The sequence below is a fragment of the Colossoma macropomum genome, unplaced genomic scaffold (assembly GCF_904425465.1).
Source record: "Colossoma macropomum unplaced genomic scaffold, Colossoma_macropomum, whole genome shotgun sequence".
Lineage (NCBI taxonomy): Eukaryota > Metazoa > Chordata > Actinopteri > Characiformes > Serrasalmidae > Colossoma > Colossoma macropomum.
This window is the reverse complement of record NW_023494800.1, coordinates 27,818,574-27,841,202: the sequence shown is the minus strand read 5'-3', so window position 1 is coordinate 27,841,202 and position 22,629 is coordinate 27,818,574. Positions and strand designations below refer to the sequence as shown.

At 39.6% G+C, this 22,629-nt stretch overlaps 1 protein-coding gene across 4 annotated transcripts in view; it reads left to right on the top strand.

Moving 5' to 3' along the window:
• Window positions 1-1,054: 1,054 nt before the first annotated feature.
• ebf1b (EBF transcription factor 1b) overlaps window positions 1,055-22,629 on the top strand; it is a 153,627-nt gene continuing 132,052 nt past the window's right edge. For all 4 annotated transcript variants that reach the window (XM_036588170.1, XM_036588167.1, XM_036588171.1 and 1 more), the window contains exons 1-6: window positions 1,055-1,188; window positions 2,063-2,219; window positions 2,975-3,038; window positions 4,662-4,717; window positions 14,027-14,100; window positions 19,375-19,443. In XM_036588170.1, the coding sequence (XP_036444063.1) occupies window positions 1,055-1,188; window positions 2,063-2,219; window positions 2,975-3,038; window positions 4,662-4,717; window positions 14,027-14,100; window positions 19,375-19,443 (554 nt within the window). The remainder of the gene's footprint in view (window positions 1,189-2,062; window positions 2,220-2,974; window positions 3,039-4,661; window positions 4,718-14,026; window positions 14,101-19,374; window positions 19,444-22,629) is intronic.

Below are 22,629 nucleotides of genomic sequence, written 5' to 3'. Positions count from 1 at the left end.
CGGGGTTTATGGGTAGAACAGTGCGCTGGTCCAGTAAAACCTAACCGTCATGAGAATTAACGTGCAGTCGAAATGCAGGACAGGACACAGCCTACACGGGCGAAAAGTTGTAGAAAGTTCGCCCTTTTTCTCGCTTCACGCAGGATGTTTTTTGTCTGACGTCGTTCATCGTTAAGGCAGAAGTACGTAAACAACTGGCGGTACCGCGCACATCTCACCTCAGCACTCGCCTTCTTCGGCGTATGGGCGCTTCTGACAGACTTTTAGCCCAGCAGTAGAAAGGGCGGGGCTTGAACATGCAATTAACCGTTCACCGCTGTGATTCGCGGGAATTTTGTTGTGGGCGTAGCCTCGTTTTCCCTGCCCCCCTGTCCCCGCCCTCCAGCCTTTGGGGTTAGTGTGCTCATGTTTGGCTCGCAGAGACAGTCAGAGAGGAATCCTTAGGGAAGGGACACAAATCACTTCAGTTTTAACCAGAGGGGCGACTCGGAATCTGCAGCGATCAGGGGACTCCCCCTCTCGGCTTTATCGTTTCTTTATCATTTCATTTTCCTGCTTTTCTGACAGAGAAAGGTCTGTGCTGGGGACAAAAAAATCAGAGGAAGAAAGGAAAGCAAAGACGAGAAAACTTCTTGAAGGATGATGACATCTGATAGCAGTGCGGACTGTAAGCTGTGTTTGACACCATCAGTTTTCTGAACACGAGAGACACTCGTGCCGGCTCACAGCTCCATCCACTGTTTGGCTTCCGTTCGCAGTTTCTTCGAAAATCTTCGACTGTCGTCTTGGTGACACTTGGATTTGGACCTCGCTGTTCGTGTACTTGTTGCCTTGTTTGGTGTCGTTTAGATTCGGTCGACTTTCTCTCTTTCTCTCTCTCTCTCTCTCTCTCTCTCTCTCTCTCTCTCTCTGTTTCTATCTATCTCTCGGCCCACGCGGTAACCCGGGACACCCGAGAGCGCGCGCGCACTGACGGGGGCACGTGCGTGTGTGTGTGCGTGCCCGCGCGCGTGCGTGTGTGTGTGTGTGCGCGTGAGGGAGAGAGCGCGCTTTCATGTTCGCCGTTCAGGAGAGCGTGCAGCGGAGCGCAAGCGCGTTGAAAGAGGAGCCGCTCGGGATGAACGCGGCGGCGGTGAGGTCGTGGATGCAGGGAGCCGGAGTGCTGGACGCGAGCACCGCCGCGCAGAGGTAACACACAGAGACAGCTCTCTCTCTCTCCCTCTCTCTCTCTCTCTCTCTCACACACACACACACACACACACACACTGCGCTTACCTTACAGCAGAGAGAAGTGCGCTGTGCTTAACATAACTTCAACTAGCTTACTACAACAGCAAAATAATCACATCTAACAATAATAACAGCACGATATTAATATTATTAATAATAACAAAAACGACAATAAGAATGACAATAAGACGACAATAAGAATGATAATAACAATGATAGATTAATATTAATAATAACAACATGAGTGAGTGTAATTGTCAAACATAAGAAGTGCAACAACAAGAACTACAATAACAACAAAAATGTTAATGCTACACTCTTAGCAAGGGTTCTATAAAGTACCGAAAAAAGGTTTTAAAAGGTTCTTTAAAGAGCCATGTACAACAATCATACATCATATCTACATCATAGAGAAAATATTTAACCTTGCAAAGAAACATTTAAACTTTCAAAGGTTTAAACTGTTAGTTAACAGTTACATTTGCTAAAAACCCTATAAAGAACTTCTTTTTAAGGGGTGGGTGTGATGATAATAATAAAAAAAATAATAATAATAATAAGAAGAAGAATATATCGCAACATGTATTATTATTATTATTATTATTATTATTATTATTGTTATTATTATTATTATTGTCATTATCGTTGTTGTAATTTATGTTGACATTATAAATAGTGTTGTGAATATTATTGTTGTTGCTAAGCACATGTAAATTAAAAACAATTGAATTAGGACTCAGTTATAAAATTGAAAGTTAATAAAAAGTCTACATTTCTCTCTCTAACTCCGGACCCGGCTCACTGCTCGTGCCCTCTGTGTGTGTGTCCACAGTGGGCTCGCTCTGGCTCGCGCGCACTTTGAGAAGCAGCCGCCTTCCAACCTGCGCAAATCCAACTTCTTCCACTTCGTTTTGGCGCTTTATGACCGGCAGGGTCAGCCGGTGGAAATCGAGAGGACCTCATTCGTTGACTTCGTGGAGAAAGAAAAGGTAAGGTCATATCTGTTCCTCTTTCCATTTTTTACACAAACTGTTAAATTATTTTTCAGCCTCAAATTTAGTCTGTAAAGGATTGAAGAAAACATTCAAATTAAAAACTGTAATTATTTAAGCATGTGCGCTTTATTTATGCATAATGTTTTATGCATGTGTACAATTATTTATGCTGTATACTTTTAATGATGTCTTGGATTTAGCCCGACAATAAAAAAATGCACGGAAATACAGAAAATCCACACTTTTGTAAAGGTCACTTTTACTCAGGCAATGAAATTTTTTGGAATTTAATAGTTATTTAGGTTTAACTAACTACATTTAACTACATTTAATGCCACACATTGCAGCCCTTCAGAAGATAGATAAATTAATTTCACAACGTTGTCTAAATTTTATTTTTAGTTACTAATGTGAAGCTGTATTAGTGGCTGAAAATTATTTTTGTCTATGTTTTTTTTTAAATGTGGAAATGTGCAGCGTTTAGTCGATAATTATTTTATAACTCATTATAATTCTCTATAATTCGTATTCAGTTGTATCACCAGAAAAGTACGTTTCCATAATTACTGCAGCCTCTTCAGGCCTTACAAAGTCTAGGAGAATAAATGCTGTTCTTTCGCCTTCGTTCTTCACTGCATTTGCATTCAGTGTTTGTCTTAGAATAAATATCTTCGTCTGTCAAAAGCATGATATCCTCATGACTGCTATGCTGTTTTGATGTGCTTTTTCTCCGCTGTATTTCCGCCCAGGAGACCACTGGAGAAAAGACCAACAATGGAATACATTACAGGCTGCAGCTCCTCTACAGTAACGGTACGACACTGTTCAGGCCTCTGCTTTCGCTTCACACACCATACATACACACACACACGCACACACACTCCCACCACAAACACACTTTGCATTCGACGACATTAAAAATAGCTCCGGAAAGCAGGTGCAGTCACATCACACGAAGATTGACGTTTCATTTACACGTTTAAGTCAGCGATTAGCATCGTTTAAGTAACTGGCTTGTAAACAATTAAACTCATGATTGACTTATCAACATTAAACACCATATTGGAGCAATTTGAAGACGTTAACAGACTTAAAAAGTTGCACGGAGCTCTCTAAAAAATCTTACATTTACTTTTCATATTTTTAATATTCACAAATCGATTCGCTTTGTCATGTGACACAACGGACTGTGATTGGTTTCTGCACTGCTCATGAGTGACCAATCAGAATCGGGCTGAATTTGGCGTTGGTTAATACCAGTATTCTTGTACGTGTTTAAACTGAAGCCCAGGAGACGGTTCAGACCGCTCCCCTTTGTGTATGTTTTTATATCTTATAATTTTTAGAACTCTTCTTACTTAAACACCCGCGATGGAGAGTAACTCCTAACACGTGCTGCTCTCTCTGCAGTCTGTTTACCGCGGGACTCTCTCAACCAGAGCCAGGCTGGTTTGTGTGGAGCGTCTACTGTGTAAACGTTAGTTCCCTGAACTGTATCAAATTCGTTTTCCGTACTTTCACTGTAATACATTCAGTGGGTGTGAATGGTGGACATTATTTAATTATTACTATAGGTTTTTGTAATTTGTAGCTGAACATGACTATTTTGTTTACGTTTTTTACGTCTGTCATAGCCTATATATTCAGTCGGACAACGTGAATTTTCATTTTTGGTATATTTTGCCTCAGACGGCTACCCTCGAGCATTCGCGTTTCCTTAAGAAAAACAAATAGAGTTTATCCGCCCGTTTCTGTACTCATTTTAGCGCGCGCTAGTCGGCTTGGCCCTGTCGTGTCACTTTGAGGGAATCCCTGATGCCATTTAAGGGTCGTTCCATTACTGTACTAGCTCAAGTGAAGTTTGTTAGAAGAGCCTCGGAGGCGAGGGACCGAGTGAAAACAAGTGGCTTCCTCAGCAGCAGAACTAGCCCAGAAATCATTATCATTTGATGCAATTGCCTTTTCAAACTCCTAACAGTAGTAGACAAAGCGGTTAGTAATGAAATAAGTTAAAATAAGTGATATTTCAAAACTAACATTCCATTTTCTATGTTACGTGGCTGCCGATGTAACTGTAATTAGCAAGCTAAAAGCTACACAGCTAGCAATAACAAAAAGAAAGAAAATACAAAATAACGAAGCGATTATTCACAAAATGTATGTATTTTGTGTTCAGATTAAATTCTCAGTTTCAAAGTTTGCATGGCTAGCTAACTAATTAGTTCACCGTGGCTAGCCTAGCCAAGGGCAGGTGCGCACCCATTCCCCTCCTCCCCTTATTTTTAACCGTAGCCACGTGCAGCGTAGGTGTGACGCACTTCCAAGTGTTGAGTCAATGTCAGTGAGGCCATGTTAGTACTGCCTAGTAAACCCCTAAGGCACTTGATCATAAAGCTATAAACACTGAATTCCCTCTCCAACGAACCTCTGTTACAGGCATTAGGACAGAGCAGGACTTCTACGTGCGTCTCATCGACTCCATGACTAAACAGGTAAGACCTCCTCTCCTGGTGGTATCTCTACACTGCATGTGAGTGTCACCGCAGGCTGATCCATGCACAGCTGCATGTTTGGCACTGCAGACGGTCTTTTGTGGCGTTCACGCGGGCTCTGCGGTTGCGCTTTGTTTGAATATGTAAACATATTTAATTTTTTGACGTACAAGCGCTGTTTCTTGCATTGTGTGTCTGCTCAAGTATGTTTTTATGGGTTCAGTATGAGCATTAGCAAAATCTCATGTTCTGACATCCGCCTGTCCAGATACGTACGTATCAGAGCAGTCACCTTGCAGCTCCAACTGTCATCTGTTGGCATGAACGATTTGTTAATCATCTTCAATGGCCAGAACCACACAGCCGCTCTCGGCTGGATATTTTGAGGGGTGGTGACACTGCAGTGTCTGATACACTTCTACCCCAGTGCCACATGCTATACCATGCTACATTGTGTCACATGTTGAGAGTGGTCCGCCACGCATGTGATATTAACAGTAGTCCTGTGGTCAGAAAATACTTATTGAGGAATTGTAAACCTATATAATAGACCTATAAATTAGGTCAGTCTTGGTCCTGATGTCCCCTGTATGACATAATCGGCTTGTTAATTAGCTGTTTAGTTAGATCAGAAAAACAACTAAATATGCATGGTGGGGATACTCCAGGACAAAGACTGGGAACTGTTTGAAACTTTATAGGTGGACCTCATAAAGTGGCCAGTGAGTGTAATAAAGTGGACATAAGTGGGGTTGACAGTTGATTCCAGAGTAGCTTGCTTGTGGTTGAATATACACAAGAGACTTTATACCTATAAGATTTGCATTATAGATATTTGCTGTAGCTCTTGCTAGCTCTGCTGTTTTTTGTTAAACGCTGCTGTATCAGAGCCCTGTTGTCTGGGGTCATCTCTGATGGTTCACATTTAGTTGTTGATACTAGGAAAGGATGTTAGAGACTGATAATAAATCAGGATAGATTTGTGCTGTATCCTACATTTTTTTTATATTTTATTTTTTTGCCCTGAGTCATTAATGTTTGTGTCGTCATTCACTTTTTACCATTTTCCAACCTCACTTTATACTTTGGAATAAAACAGGCTGTTTTTGTATTCTATTGTGTCTCATTCAGAAAGCAGTTCAGGCTGAAACACTCCTTTTAACTTCACTGTGAATGAGTGGAGCTAAACCACTGAAGGCTGAATAGGCAGATATATGTAAATTCACTGTTTTTTGTAAGCTGATTTGCACTTTAGTTTCCATATATACACTGTTTGGATTGTTATTTTGAAACTGTAATAAAGTTCACATACTACATAGACTCTGAATCATAAAGTGAGGAAAATTAGTTTTTTCGATGTTATGGACCCCAGAATATAAATTTTAGGTAGAGTGCACTCTTAATAATGGATATAATTGGAGCACTGCCATAGAAGAGCCACTTTTGTTTCCCTAAAGATCTATTCAGTGCAGTTGTTTCTGTGGAGTTTCCTAAGGAACCATAGATTGAAAGGTTCTTTAGGAGACCAGAATTGGTTCTTTTATGGCAACTACTTTTTATTTTTAAAGATGTGGTTGTTCGTTTTAGTAAGTTTTGCTACAGTGGCCATCTGCTGTGAGCACTGATGGGCTGCACTGTGGTGTCTTTGCGCTTCAGCACTAACATACCTGCGGCGCAGCTTCCCTCTTGCTCTCTTTCCTCCGTGCGTCATGGGGGATATCAAAGCACATTAAACCCCGGTAGCTGCCACTTTGACAGCACTTGTCTGCCAGTGCTGGGAAGCGCTGTTGTTTTCTAACTAACTGTTTTGCCACTCTTCGTGGGAGGACATGGCACTTTTGTGCACCGTGTCGCTTGCACTCTCTCTGTTTATCAGTGTCAAGTTGAAAAAAAATATATAATAATAATCACCCTGTCGCCTTGGCTTCTCCCTCGCAAATCTTTTGTAGTTGTCTGCTGGCAGATCGCGGAATATATTTAGCACTTGTATTCATTATTTCCCCCACACCCCCCAACCTAAATGGAATAGGTGTAATAGAAGTCGCTTGTAATAAGATTGCCATCTGCTTTGTTGCCGCATTGTCTGGAAGAAAGTTCAGGATTGCGAAGGAAACGCTGCTTAAGACATGAATCGGTTGGAATTCAAGGTGATGTGCTCTTGCTTGTGTATTCCTCTCTCAGCTAGTGGAGTGGGTGTAAAAGTAGTCAAAGTGTATCACGTTTTGTTTTCTCCTCCACAAGGTGCTACTCAGTGTCGCATCCACTTGGAACCAGTTCCGCTAATCTTAGAACAACTACAGTTTTTTTCACCCCTGCTCCTGGTAGGTTTACTACATGAGAAAAGTAAGTAGGCCGCTCGATTGGCATGTGGCTTTGATTTGGATTTCCTCGGCTCTGGATCAGATGTGCCCTAGCTCGAGGGCAGTTGAAGCTTGTGGAAAGCATGAAACGAAACCAAGCTAGGTGCTGACCACAGGGAACACCTATACAGGTGTACTTGGCAGTGTTGTGGCTGTCCCTCCCTCGCCCTGGTCCACCTCTCTTGGTGTAAGCTGATCAAATTTTAAGGACTTTTGAAGAGTTGCCCTGGTCATTATCTGTCGGACTGAGTGATTGGTCATAATCACCACAGGTTTTAGTCACAAAGAGTTGTGGTTGGGAGATGGCTGTTAAAAAGCTGGGATGCAAAAAAGTGCAGGTGTAGATAGACACAGCTTGTCACTGTCAGAGGTTAGGAACACCACGTTTGAAACTTGAATTTCTTGCGGTTTCTATTCAGCTAAGTAAAAAAAAAGATACCAACAAAGACTTTCTGATTTGCTCATACTTTGAGTATATTTTGTTTCACCCAGCTTCTTGTTCATCAAAATGTCTTCCTTGGTATGAAGAGTATTTTTTAAATAATGACTTGACAGTTTTCTTTGTTAAAACTGTGTGTTGAACTTGTTTGGCTAAAAGATTTGAGTGCTGACATTGCAACAAGGAGATAAATGCTTGGGGTTTGGCATTTTTTCCAAGTTACAAATATTTATGCTTGATATTGTTCTCCTCAAAATAAACCTAGTTAGTCTTTAATTTGTTAAAGGAAAATTCCACAGTTTTTTGTAACTCTGCATATTTCAATCTTTGAGATGTAAACGGTCATTCAGAGTGGTTTGATGGAAATAATGCATTAGGGAAACTGACCAATTCAGATTTCCTTACAGTGTTGATGATAGGAACCAGGGATCACAGTGTCTATGATGACAATATAGCCATTTTGTTGTCAAATATGACCAAGAATCTTAGACATGTATTCTGAATTTTCATTTTTGATATTAAGATGATAATGGTTAAACATAGATACATCCAAAACTATGTGTTCCTTGAGTACAGTTGCCTCAGAACTCCCTGCATGTACCTCTGCACCATGCATATGTGATGTAGGCCAGTACTTGTACATTTTTAAATGTAACAACCTTTTTGTGAGGTACCTTTTAGAGGTATTAAGCACTTTAGATATCACCACCACCATGAGTAATTCTAACTCGTTAGGTTTCTCTAGAATAGAGCATTTTATGTCAAACCACTTTGAATGACTTTATTTACATTTTAACCATTTAATTATGCAGATATTTTGAAAAATTGCTGCTCATTGCTTCATTACTAGCTTGACCCTAAAGCTACATCATGACTGTGCTTCTATGTATGTGTTGGCATATGCTGCTGGTCAGCCCCCACGTATATGACACGTGCTGGAAAATATGGACTGATTCTGTTAAAGTTTTCTTTGTCAGTGTGGTCACAGTTCTTTTGAGGTGAGGCTGATTCATAATGACAAATATGAGATATTCTAGGAAGATTGCTGGTGTGTAGTTAGTCATCAGTATATGAATGAATAGTATGGGCAAAGGAGAATCAGGGACACTTGGTACCCATATTAACATTGGTGCAGAGGCCAGAGTAGGACAGGGGGCTGAGAAAGAAGGAGTGACAGTCTCTCAGCTGAATGTGTGCTTAGCGACTGTGAGCAGATCAACGCTGTGCCACCCCTGTGCTATTATTTCTCTTTGCCTTCATCCCATTCTCATTTTTCATCTTACAAAACTTTTTCTCCCTGCTGACTCCCAGCTACTGTGACTCAACTGCCTTACAATTTCTCTGTCATCATCTTTTATATTTTCATATTTTTATCCTTTTTCACACCACCCCTTATGTTTTTCATTCCCACAACTCCCAACATCTACCTTCCACTACCTCTCATTTAAGCTTCTCTCCTGCTCTGTGTGGAGCTCGCTTGTCCTCTCTCCCTTCCTCTTCTATAGCTATCTCTCTCCTCTGGATAATTTCACCACTTCCTGGTTTCTTAGGCTTGATGCCGGTGTATTTGAGGTGGGGTGTGGTGGGATAGCTGCTTGTGTGCATGTGTGTGCTTTGGAACAAAGGGGGAAATCACGGCACCTCTTTAAAAGTAACACACAGGCCTGGGAAAAAAGGCGGCGGCGTTGGCACGCTAACAGATGATGCTAACCATGTAGGAAGTGTGCTTCCGTGTATTTATAGGCTCTTGTTTACACGCCTGCGATTTCAGGCGTCACATCAAAGCTGTCGAGGAAAAAACGCCGGATAGGATATGAAAAGTGCGCTTGGCAAGATGAAATATGTATTAAAACAGTACATGTTTCTAAACGTGCCCCCTGTGTACTTTTGGCATGGATGTGAGATTGTCCCAAACAGCGCACTTGTGCCACTCATTTTAGAGGGCAATATTTTTTTTTTTCACTGGGCCTGTGTTTACTGAACTAAAAGCAAAATAGTACCCATGTGATCATGGCCGTTTCTTGCTACAAGCAATATATACAGTCCATATCTGCATAGGCTTTATAAGTCCCCCAAGATATAAAGTACCTGCTTGTCTTATAAATATAATATGGAGACATCAGAAATGAGGTACATGCCACTAAAACACTAATTAGACATTATGATGCAAAGGTCAGAGACCTCCTGTATTTAGTTTCCAGTCAAAATGGCCATTAAATGCAAGTCATTCATTTTTCAGAAGGCACATATTTAACAAAAACATTTACACATTTAAACATAAGCGTCAACAACTAACAACTAAATACAATATCAAATTTTCAATTTTAGTATGTCCTTTAGTTTGCCTTCTTTTTGGCAGACTTGCTCTCAGTTTTTCAAAGAAATACACAAAGAAATTCCACACCTGAAGTTCAGTATTAGAAGTTGGTTGCATTTTCTGCTTCTCATGATCCAAGCACGCTAAACACATTCAGTGATGTTGAGGTCTGCAGCTTGATTGTTTGCAAATGGTCTTCCTTTTTTCAACTTCCTTTTCTGAGTAATAGCTTCTTGACAGCTACACATCCTTTCACATCCGTTGCATTTTTTTCTTCAGAGCTTGAAGCAAGTGTGGAGCTTGATTTTCTTTCTCAAAGATGAAAGCTTTAATCCGATGGTGACAGTTCTGGTGGTCTACCATGTCTTGCAGGTTTGTTAGGAGTTCTTATTTCAATAATAATTTATTTGATTTTTTTACAGACAAAATCATATAATTTGTGGGTGTTGGGTAGGCTCCCAGATATTCAGAAATGGCCCTGCATGTATATAAAATCTCCCCTGAGTATTTAAATGGTCTTTCAGATATAGCATATCAAAGATGATAGACCTATAAACTAAACTGACTAAACACTGACGTAATAATCTACCTAACACTACCAACCAAATATGCGAAGGGTAGTTCATTTCTTGTTGGAGACACTTTCTCTTGGTAGGCTCAGCTGCTAGGATCAGTTCAGGATTTGCTTGGCCTTATTCTTGAAAGCTAATAATTCATCCTGAGTTATAACAGTGTGATGTTATTGATTGCATAATGTGTTTTAACCTACTGCAGCATTTGCATACATAATAATATGATCTCAAAGATAGATTTGATTCAAACTTGTTATGTTCTATTGAATTACATTAGAGCTTTTCATAGAAGAATGTTTGACACAAGATTAAGGTGAGGTTTGTCCCCATAAAGAACGCAGTGCAAGGCCGGGACGTGCTAAGGTAGATACATATGGTGTATAAGTGTGGAGCAGCGGGCAGACAGTGATATATTCTGCACGCTTTTAGAAGACCTTGGCCCGCATTCTCTCAAAGTGAAAGAAAAGCAACTGAATGAATCCCGTGAGCTTGCCAGCTACGGCAGCGGCTGCAGCGCTATCACTTTCAGTGCCTTTTGTGGGGTGTAAAGTACACCTGAAAGACATCAAACAATGTATCAATTGTACGCCATTGTAAGCCAACATATCAACTGACAAGTAGGACGATCCTACCGTTCAGTGACTCCGTTTAAATAGACTTAAAGATTCTCATCAGTGCTTTTTACTGGAGTTTTTGTTTATTTAAGATGACCTTTCTATAGTTAACCCTATTGTACCTAACGTCTCGTCAAGAATGCATTCAGAGACTTTGGCTGCATCCCCTTTAACACATTAAAATCTGCTGCCGGTGGAGGGTAGAATGCACGTTTGTCTACATTGAGGGCAGTAAAATGGACAGCATGTGGAATTAGAGCTTTTTGTGTGCTGCTGTGTTTTCTATCATGATATAAAAGAAGCACAATGCTAACTTCACGCTGCTGGATCATATTCTTTTATATATTGCTATAAATGTGACATCAACTGTATAATATAGAATATTAAATTATTATTATTATTATTATTATTATTGTATAGTATATTAAAACTTTTTATTTCTGCATTAAAAGTGCACGCTGGCCAAAATGAAAATTTTACATAGCTAGATAGCTAACATTACTTCTAGAAAGCCAAATATGTTATTGCAACCATGTAACTTTAGTAATGCAAATGACAGAAATGAGATGTCAGATGAGGAAAACAAGCTAAAAGCTAAAGTTAGCAAAGTAGCTATCTGGTTATCTAGATACCTTACCTGAGTTGGACTTCTTTTCTCTGTCTGAAAGAATTAAAAAACTTGCTTCTGGTAAGATAAAGAATTGTTGTTTTCTCCATGATTATGTTTGACTGAGGTCAGAATTACACTAAAGCTAGTTTGGTTGTATTTAGGTCAGTGCATAGCACATAACAGTCAGTGCTGGTTGACACCATAGGGATTCCCAGTTATTGTATGATAATGCATGCTGGTTATTATAGTGAAACATAAAAACATGAATTCTGTCAAACCATGAAAGCTGAGGGCGACCGTTCTGCACAACAGAATGCTACATTACATGACAAATAACATAGTAAACAGCTTTTGGCACCTTTAAAGGGTTAAACATGAAGCTTGCCATCTTTTGTAGAAAAGCAGCCGCTTTAAATGGACCAGGTTACCAAGGGTGTGGAAATGGGACAGATTTGCGGCCAATCTGTACGCTTCTAAACGAGACGTATGAGTTCTAGCAAGGTGATGCAGTTGGCATTGTCAAGCGAGGCACTGGTTGGAATGGCATGCCACACTTGATATTCTGCTTTGGAGGGGTGTTTTTTTTGGAGGTGGGGGGTGACAAGAAGCTTTGCCAGCCTGGCAGAGACGTGTATTTTTTTTCTGCTAGGGAGGGGCGAGAGCAAAGCCATGAAGATTCAGGAGAAAATTGTTGGGGGGGTTGAGGGGGGCTTGCCAGATGGCGCCTCCATGCTCCAGTCTGGCATCCCAACTGCTCGCCCCCACAGCCACCTCCTCCAGCCCTCCTGCCCACCTTCAGTGCCCCCCTCCCCCAACCACCGCCCGCCACACCCCAGCAATTGTTTGGCGTGTTACACGCTAGAGTAGGTAAAATGCCAGTGGGCGCACAGGCCATTACACTTCCTACCCAGCTTCCTTCACACTTTCAACATCTGAAAAAACAAAACAAGAGAAAGAGATAAAGCAAAGACAGACAAAAAGAAAGAAACAAGGCAGAGAGACAGAAAATAGAGACAGAAAGATGAGCGCTTTATAGTTTTTTTGTTTTTTTTTCTGAAGGACTGGATAGTATGAGTCATGAATTTTTAAGGCCTGAGAGTGAAGGGTGGAGATCCAGCGACTCGCAGACAGGAAAAAGATGACATTTCCTCCCAAAATGTCTTCTAGTTGCCCTAGAAGGCATCTCATTCCCGTTTTCCAGGAAAAAAAAAGAACAGGCCTAGGCCCATGTTCCAAGTGTAGTTCTCATGTGACGCTTGGGAAACATGTGTTGGTTATTATTTGCAAATTCTTTGTAAATAACTCATCATGATTCAAATGTTTTATAAATGCCTGCAGACAACTCTAGCCAATCTCATCCCTCATCATCTTCCCCACCTACAACAGGTGTTCTTCTATAGAATGTGGCACAATGTAGAATGTAAAAGTTCTCTTAAAAGAATAGTTTAGCTAAACGCACTCCAAATGTAATCAAGATACCATGTTTGGTGTGCAAAGTTTACTTCTTTAATTTTGTATAAGTGGCTAATGTAGCTAACAATTAATAGAAACTTATGTACATCAATTAGCGTTGTGCTCTACATGCTCAAATTTACACATTTACCTCAAACTGCACTAGTTGTTAAGTAATCTCAAATAGACTTCCTTATGTGGATTCTGACACTGTATGTCATTAATCTATAAATAAATCATGTTTAAAGATGGTGCTTAGGTGATGTATTAATGTTCTAAGAATCACACTTTGGACATGAAGAAAATTGTATAAATTAAATTTATTTGCCCCATTCTATTCCTAAAACATCCAGACCTTTGTTATTCCACAATCTCTAGTCAGGAAAACTCAAGTGTGAGGCATCGTCAAAAGAAAGAAGTTTAACAGCTAGGTACTTCCATCATCCCATGAGCCGCAAACACTGTGGCTAGCCAGAGCCTCTGGATGGCCAGTTCCTAGGCCATTGACGCTGAAATGGCCCTACTAGGTTCCCACGACACACTGTGCTATTCATTAAACACAGTGCTGGCCACAGGCCGTAAAAAGCCTAAGCTCTCAGGCCCCCTCACAGCGTGTTTGTGTGTTTCTCAAGTGGAATCCGGTCTCTTAAATTCCAAACTGTACAGGAGCAAGAGAAGAAGGAGCAGAGTGGGAAAAAGTCTTTGAGATGGGATTCAAGGGGTTGCACTTGAGACTGTTTGACTTTGGAGATAGTAGCCCAGCAGAGACATCATAGATTGCAGCATGCTGCTATCTGGGATTGAACTGTGGAGAACCAAAACCAGGAGATGCTTTTACTGTTACCCTGTTAGGTCTATGTAAAACAAGCTTCATCAAATGCCCAGTGTCCAGTGTTTCTACAGAAAACTCTCTGTAACACTAACCTTTCTTTTCTCCTCTCCAAGGCTATCATCTATGAAGGTCAAGACAAGAACCCTGAGATGTGTCGCGTGCTACTGACTCACGAAATCATGTGCAGGTAAGATTGTGGTCTTTGCACAGTACAGGACACTGCACAGTAAAAGTACACTTTGTAAAATATGAATCGAGTAAAAGTAGAAGTCCTCTATTTATATTTCTACAAAAGTATTTGCTTTTAAATATACTTAATTATCAAAAGTAAATGCACTATAGTTTATTCTAGCTATCATTGTGATGTTAAATTATTTTGATGAATGATTTTATTTTGTGTTGAGAGAGGAGTTTTGGTGGAGACAATATAAGTTAAGACATCCTCTACACAGAACACACATTTTAATGTACAGCTACTGCTTATTTGCTGAATTTAATGTAAACACAAAATGTGGTCTGTGCAAATGTTATGACACATTTTCAATTTTATGTCTTAAGTTTTTCCAATAGGTTAAACTCAGCAAATAAATAGAAATGGTGCATTAAGTTAGCAGAAAATGCACATTTAAGTTTCCTATAGAGCAGTGGTCACCAACCTGGAGATCAACCTTCCTGTAGAATTTACTTTAAAGCACAATCAGCCACGTCTGCTCCAGCTAATTAACTTCTTCAGAAGTCCTCGATTGGCTGGATCAGGTGCATTAGTGTTAGGAAGGGGAGGGGTCTGCATCTTAGATGAGGGCTGGAAATCTGCAGGAAAGTAGTTCTCCAGGAAAAGCGTTGGTGACCACTGCTGTAGAAGATCGGTTAACTTATTTTCACTTAGAAAATCAACAAAACATTTTATTTGACCAGATGTATTCAAACTTTTACATATGAGTGTAGACCCAGACCTTGCAGTTAACAGTTCTGTATTGTTGCAGTGCTTTCTTGTGTTCTAGTTAAGTTACTGCGCTTGTGCTGTTTTTGGGTTACTTGAACAATAAATATGTTCTTAAAAGAACAGCAATTGTTCATTGCCTAATGGCAGCTTTGTGACACTTTATAGTCCCTGTGCAGTAGTATAATACATATACATTAATTTAGTTATTTTCTACCTCTAAATTATAACCCCACTTTCAATATGATTACTGTGGTCTCAGTAGAATTCAGTGCAACATTAGGAATAAAGTAGTATTCCTTGTTGCTTGTGCCTGATAACTGATGCTAACCAGGTCAGCCTTATAAACCTCCAGCGTATGAAGAAGAAAACGACAAGTAAAATACGGTAGAAGATGAGTTTTGCTATCAACCATTCTGTCTTTAATTAACATCTGAAGATGAATCTTGCATAAAAGTAGGTTGTGAAGATCGACTTCTGCCTATTTTTAGCGATATTTTAACAGCGCCCCTCCTCATGAATATCACCCCGATACCTAGTTAATTAGGGCAAGTGGAAACTCATTACTCACTTTGAATTTTTCTGTTTAACAAATACGCCTCCACTCCAGCAAATGCCAGGTTTGAATTAGGAAAATACATAACGCGGTGGGCAGCTCAAGTGGTAGTGGAGGCATGTGTGTACACATACACACATTCATGTGATGGTGACAAAGATCTTCCACCATGACACTAGGCAATCTGGTGCCAACCAATTGGGCTCCCCTCCGCCACTCGCCACAGCGTAGTGCTGATTCTGCGTGCGTGTATGTATGTTGGGGGGTGTTCAAACGCACTCTCAATTATAAGCAGAAAATTAGGCTGTTCACTATTAATCAGCCCCGCTAATTGCCACACACCACCATTAGCCATATGGTGCCGTGCCAGCTTGCAACCGTGGGACAGAAGTGCTTATTCCTTTCATTTGAACAAATTAAAAACAAAAAAAAGCAAAAGGAAAATGCCCGAAAGAGTTGCTTGAGGATGTTACTCGCAGAACGTGGCCCTCTTTTTCAAAGATTAAGGTTGTCATAACACCAAGGCCAGTGACATAAATCAAAGCATTCGATGAAGCAAAATATATGCTGGGGGAGGGTCACTGCGACCATGTTGCTGTGTCGACAGCAGCCGCTGTGTGTTGTTAATTACACAAAGAGATTTGGGTTTAATTTCTTCAAAAGCTGATTCAGGAAGGAAGTGCCAAGATTAAAGATACCATTTCCTTTCGGGGGTCCTAAGGGATGGACTGATGTTAACGGGAAAAATAGATAATACCCCCCTCCAAAAAAGTAAGCTGATAGAGGCGTGTAGCAATTAAAATCATTTCTGCTTATACTGCTGTGTGTTCTGTGTGGCAGGAGAAGGCTGAGAAAAAACGTGTCTCCCATGGGTGCCAACAGATTTGATCGTTAGGCAGCTACAAATCTTGTTCCTTCACATTCTTCACACACACACACACACACACTTGATTCTCCCTTGTTCTGGTCCTTTGGGAGGACACTGACCTAGTTGAAGGAGCCCCACAAGAAAGAAAGAAAATTATATGATTTCTTGCTATTTGCAACAACTAAACACACACATCCATTTCAATTGTACATTTCAAAAATAAAAAAAAAATAATTCTTTGTATATAATATATAGTTTATATATTTTTTTTTGTTGCAAAGGATATCAGTATAACATTTTGAGTGAAATGTATAATGTTTTAACTATTCATCTGAATTTCTTAGTATTTTGTATGTCCCTTATTTGCTTAAGTGACAGTGTGCAGATTGAACTATAAATTTAAGTTGATTAACTTAAACAAGCCTCTCATGAGTAGATTAAATCCACCTGAGAGGCGTGTGAACACGAGATTTAACGGAAGAGAGAAGACTAAAAAATGTGTGACCTTTTTGTATGAAGACCTTAACATCGTCAATGTCACAAATTTGCCCAAGGTTGAGTAGTTATGCGATCTAGACGTTGCACATAATTCTGAATATTTCTTCTTCATTTTACTTACTGAGATATGAAGTTTTGTCCAACACATACACACACACACTGGCCATATCTAATGAACAGTCAATGCTCCAGATAACTAATACAACCTCTCATAAGCTTGTAGTAAAGTCATGAATGATTGATGGAGTCCATTGATAAGGGCCTGAAATTTGTGTCGCAGGCACAAATGAGGGAGGAGGAGGGGTGTGGTAGAGAGAGAGAGAGAGAGAGAGAGAGAGAGAGAGAGAGAGAGAGAGAGAGAATATTGGGGAGGAGAGACAATGCCAGGGGTTTCATGTGACAGTTCTGTCCCCAGCCCCTTTCAGTGTCGCACTGCCATCTGTGCTGAGGAAATCTGAGCCTGGGGGTCTCTCTCTCTCTTTCTCTCTCTCCCTTTTCACAATGCTTAACCCCTCAATTGCACTTTTGTCACCTCAATCCTGCAACACTATCATTTTAATATATATGTATGATATAGTGTTTATAGAACAGACTACAATCTTAATTTACATTGAAAGTTGTCTTTGTCCTGTAAAGTTACTAGTCACTGCTGTTATTGTATTTATTCTAATGTGAGTTTTCATTTTGTGAACAGAAAGAACAAATGTGAGAATGTGTGATAAATATCTGTAGCAGTAGTGTAAAACTAACTATTTCTTTTACACAGTACTGTACAAAAGTCTTACACTGTTAAAATCAAACAGAAGTTTATTTGAAATGTTTTTGATATAAAATATTGCTTTTGTTCATCTAAAACAAAATTTTGCTTTGCACTTTGCATTGTATTATTTAAAGTATTTATTTAAGTTGAATGAACCCACTTTAATTCTTTTTTACCATGTTAAAGTTAAACTGAAAAAAAAAAACAAAACATTTTTACAGTGTAGGCACCTAAGCGAATTGTTTAAAACCATTTATCTGGACAGTGATGTGTTTAGCTTGTGAACACACTATATGACGTGATTATAAACAGTAATGCAGTAAAACCAGTAAAAAAAGTAATGAGAGTTGTTTTCGAGACGGTAGTTGAGATTTTGTGAGATTTTTGGAATTTGTTTAGCTCTACCACCAGCATGACTGATTTAGGTTAATGAAATATTGATTAGTCCAATTAATAATGGGCTGCCACAAGAAGGGGTTTGGAAATGGTTAGACAAACACATACAAACACATACATACAATCACCACTTATTGTACTAATGTTATTTGTAGTTGTTCTAATATGAGTTTTTGTAAACAGAAGGAACAATAACTAAATGACTGTAGCGGTAATGTAAAACTAACTGGTTCTTAGTTTGTTTCACTTCTGGCGATTAAACTGCAGAGTTTTATTGCAACCCTAATTATGTCCACCTCACACTCAGATGCTCCTGAAGGTTAGATTAACCAATTCAGGCCTTTTAAATCAAGAGCTTGTAAATAATTTAACAAATCAATGTAAGAGACTGTTATCAAGAGCATAGGGCGTAACACATTAGTACATTGCTGTAAACCAGTGTAATACTTTAGACAAACTTGTTGGTTTAGCAACTTGTAAGAGCAGTAAACCTGTTTTGCATTGTTTTCTGGCAAATTGACTTGTGGTGTGTAGTGTACACACATACCTGCTGACTCTTAAATTAGCATTTAGTATAAAATGACTTAAATTAGCATTTTATAAGCAATTAAATTAACAATTCTACAGACTCAAAAACAAAGGTTTTATTTTGCAAACATTCCTAGCTGGATAGCTGCAACCCACAGAAGGTTGACATATGTGTGTCCCTCCTATACCTGCCTCAGGTAATATGAGGACAAAACCCACTCAATCCTTTCTGCCTTCCTCATGCCAGTCATTCCCACCCAGCTGTCATTAATGGCAGAGTGGCCTCTAGTTTGAATTGCTGTTATGCCAAAGCAGTAATCAGTACATATGTGTCAATAAATAACATCCTCCGGCTAGCTCCTGATGCTTACCAATGTGTCGTTAATCCTTAGATGATGCAGTAATCACCATCAATAACAAAAGCATGTTATAATTTGATATTGCTTATTTCTCACTTATAGCATATTTGTGTTTGTAAGTAGGAAAACTGATATTTTATTGAATTTGATAAGTTGTTGTTGTTAATTTTGTCATTTAATGATTTTGAAGTGCAAAGTCACTCACTTGATACAGAACATAAACTGAATGTAACTCATTGTGTAACTTACTATGTAATTGCATATGTAAGTACATGATTACATTTTAACAGTGTAGCAAAATAAAAATAATAACTCAACTTCTAAGGGTTAAATGATGCCTGTCTTTACCGCTTAAGCCCTAAGGACCCATACGTGGCCCACCTTCTCATAACTGTTCAACTTACCTATTAGTTTCAGAGTAGGAGATTTTTAGAATTAATAGTTAATGAATAAAGTAGTACAATCAGTAACTAAATAATAAGCTTAAGGTAAAGGATTTAATGTGTTAACGTGATTCTTCCTTCTTCCTTTTCTCCTCCCTCCTCCTCTGTACCAGTCGGTGTTGTGACAAAAAAAGCTGCGGGAACCGAAATGAGACACCATCGGACCCCGTCATTATCGACAGGTAGGAGCCCTTCCCTCTTCATTACTCCGCTGTGACAGGTGTTTGAGTGGATCTGTGTACAGCCTCATCATGAAACATGAGTGTTAATAACATGGGTGTTACTTCCGTCGTAACATTACGTCTGGACTGTGATCAGCTTCTGATCGCTTGTAATTCAGTGACTTCTGCTGTGAATTTGTGGAAGCATATTGTCGGACGTTTTTGCTGGGGGCAATCAAAATAGCTGTTTGTTGGCCTGACCACCTAGTTTGCTTCCAGCGAGACTTCAAGCCTCAATTAAGGTTTTTTAATGGAGATTTTGTTCTTATTGATTATCGAAGATATTGCTTTTTAAATGTGATTCATCACACCTTCTCGTTGTGGTTCAATTATGCCCAAATAAAATGAAAAATACATTGGAAACATTTCGATCTTTACCAGAAATTTGTTCTTATAATGCAGGCGTTATCACTTTTGGATTAATTCTCGGAGAGGTGGGTCAGAAATCATGGCTCTGTGTCCAGTTTTAAAAATGTCAGTTCTCGAGAGAGTGCTTGTCTGTAACCATGTAAACAATCTAGATAATATCAACATGGTAAGTACTTCAAATTGGTAATTGGCCTATATTTGTAATGTGTTCCCCACCTCCAGAACCAGGCTGTACTTGTATTCCTTTTGCTCTCCTTAATAAAATCCACATGGATAATGGCCTCTGAAACAATAGCAGCCAAAGGCCCTCAGGCTCCCTACCTCTCTCTCTCGCTCTCTCTCTCTCTCTCTCTCTCCCTCTCTCGACCCCCTCAGGTACCCGAATGCAGTCCTTCTCTATTTCACTCTGCATTGATCTCTCCAAAATCACCTTCCCTCCAAACTCTCTCCGTCATTACTGCATTAAAAAATTTGTAGCACTAATGGTTGTTTTTATAACGTAAGCAGTAACACCATTATATTAGCCGCATTCTTGCACATGTCTTTATTACTGTTTGTGTTGTGGTTGTTAGCATTTGTGCATGGAGCCTCAGATACGCTTGGTTCTATTTATCTGAGTATTGTGGAAAGTGGTCTTTTGTGTAATGTGGAAGCTATTATTCAGGCTCTGGAGGCATCTGCCCTTACAGGCCTCAGCACTTTTCTGCATAGTCTGTTGTAACAGGATGTTTAGAAAGCCCTACACTATGAGCGACGTGAACCTTTTCTTAGGGACGCTGGCAATGTGAGCCTGACTCGTTTGGAAGACGCACCTAAGAAAACCTTGAAAACACAATTTACTGCTAACTGTCATGGCACTGCAAGCTGTTTGGAGCTCATTTGTCCAATTAAAATGGTCATTCAGTTGAACGCTCACAGTGTCTCATCTTTCCCAGCAATGTTCTTTCTTGATCTGTTCATGACGTGGGAAAGGCCGCAAATCAAATCTGTTCCTGCAAAGAATTTATAACCAAGGCGGAAAAATGTTTGATTTATGCTGCATGGATCAGCACCCCTTCTGACAAAAGTTATTGTTGCGTGCGATCAAGACTAGCCTGATTTGAGGCTTTTCTCAAATGGCCGTCATTTGTGAAAATCAAACGCTGCTGAGGAGACACGAGTGGGGGTTCGGCTCTCGGTTTCTTCTCCTGTTTGGTCTTCTTGTCTTCTTGGACTGGGCAGGAGGTAGAGGATAGTGTTGATTTATATGAAGAGCTAGGCCAGGCCTGGCAGACATAGCCTTCCAACAACTACATTTATATAAAATTTTACTAATTGTAATTCAGTTTTTGTTTCAATTATGTTTGCGTATCACTGTTTACAGCAAACATCGGCCTTAATTCATAGGAGTTAAACAGCGAGCATGTTTGACTGCCTTTCATGATGCAAGTGTGAACGATTCCGACTCTACGTCAGATTCGTGAAACTTTCATACGATGTGGAAACAATAAGAGATTTGAGCACAAATGATGAATCCACTTCAGTGTGTGAAATCAAGCACCAGCCATCCAGTACCTCGTTTACATGTCATTTACATGAAGAATGTCCTAATTTACACAGATGTTTTGATAGTGTGCCAATGAAGTGGAGTTTGAGGTCGAGCAGTGAGTGCACTGCGCCCTCTACTGACTGAACTTTATAGTGTTACAGTTATGACCACTGCAAAGTTATTTAACCGCAAATCAAGCATTTTTTCAAGCTGTTAAATAATGTAATTATATTTACATGCACTCCTATCAAACATGTGTTTGATGATACAGATACGCCAGAGTCGAAATTAATGATGAATTTGATACACTAGAGATGAAATAACAATACCTTCTTCTTTTTTTTTTATGTATTTAACTCAGTAATTAAACACAACCCCATTTCCAAAAAAGTTGGGACGTGTGCAAAATGTAAATAAAAACAAAATGCAAATCATTTAAACCCTACGTTTCATTGAAAATAGTACAAAAACAACATTTTTTTATTGTTTTTTGAAAAATATATGCTCATTTTGAATTCGATGCCAACAACACATTCCAAAAAAGTTGGTCCGGGGGCAACAAAAGGCTGGTAAAGTTGTGTAATGCTAAAAAAAACACCTAGTGGTTAATTGGCAACAGGTCAGTAACATGATTGGGTATAAAAAAGTCTTTCAGAAGTAAAGATGGGGAGGGTTTCACCACTCTGTGAAAGACTGCATGGGCAATTAGTGCAACAATTCAAGAATAACATTTCTCAGCATAAAATAGCAAAGAACTTTTGCTTTTCATCATCTACGGTACATAATAACATTAATAGATTCAGAGAATCTGGAGAACTCTGTATGCAAGGGACAAGGCCAAAAAACAGTATTTGCTGGCTGTGATCTTCAGGCCCTCAGACGGCACTGCATTAAAAACAGACATGATTCTGAGGTGAAAATCACTGCATGGGCTCAGAAACACTACTACAAACCACTGTCTGTAAAAACAGTTCGTCGCTGCATCCACAGATGCAAGTTAAAACTAAAAGAAGAAACCATATATAAACAGGATCCAGAAATGCCACATTCTCTGGCCTGAGCTCATTAAAAATGGACTGAGGGGAAGTGGAAAAGTGTTCTGTGGTCCGACAAATCAACATTTGAAATTCTTTGTGGAAATGATGGATGCTGTCCTCCGGGCGAAATACAACTCAGCTTGTTATCAGTGCACAGTTCAAAAGCCAGTATTCATGATGGTATAGGGGTGCATTAGTGCACATGGCATGGTT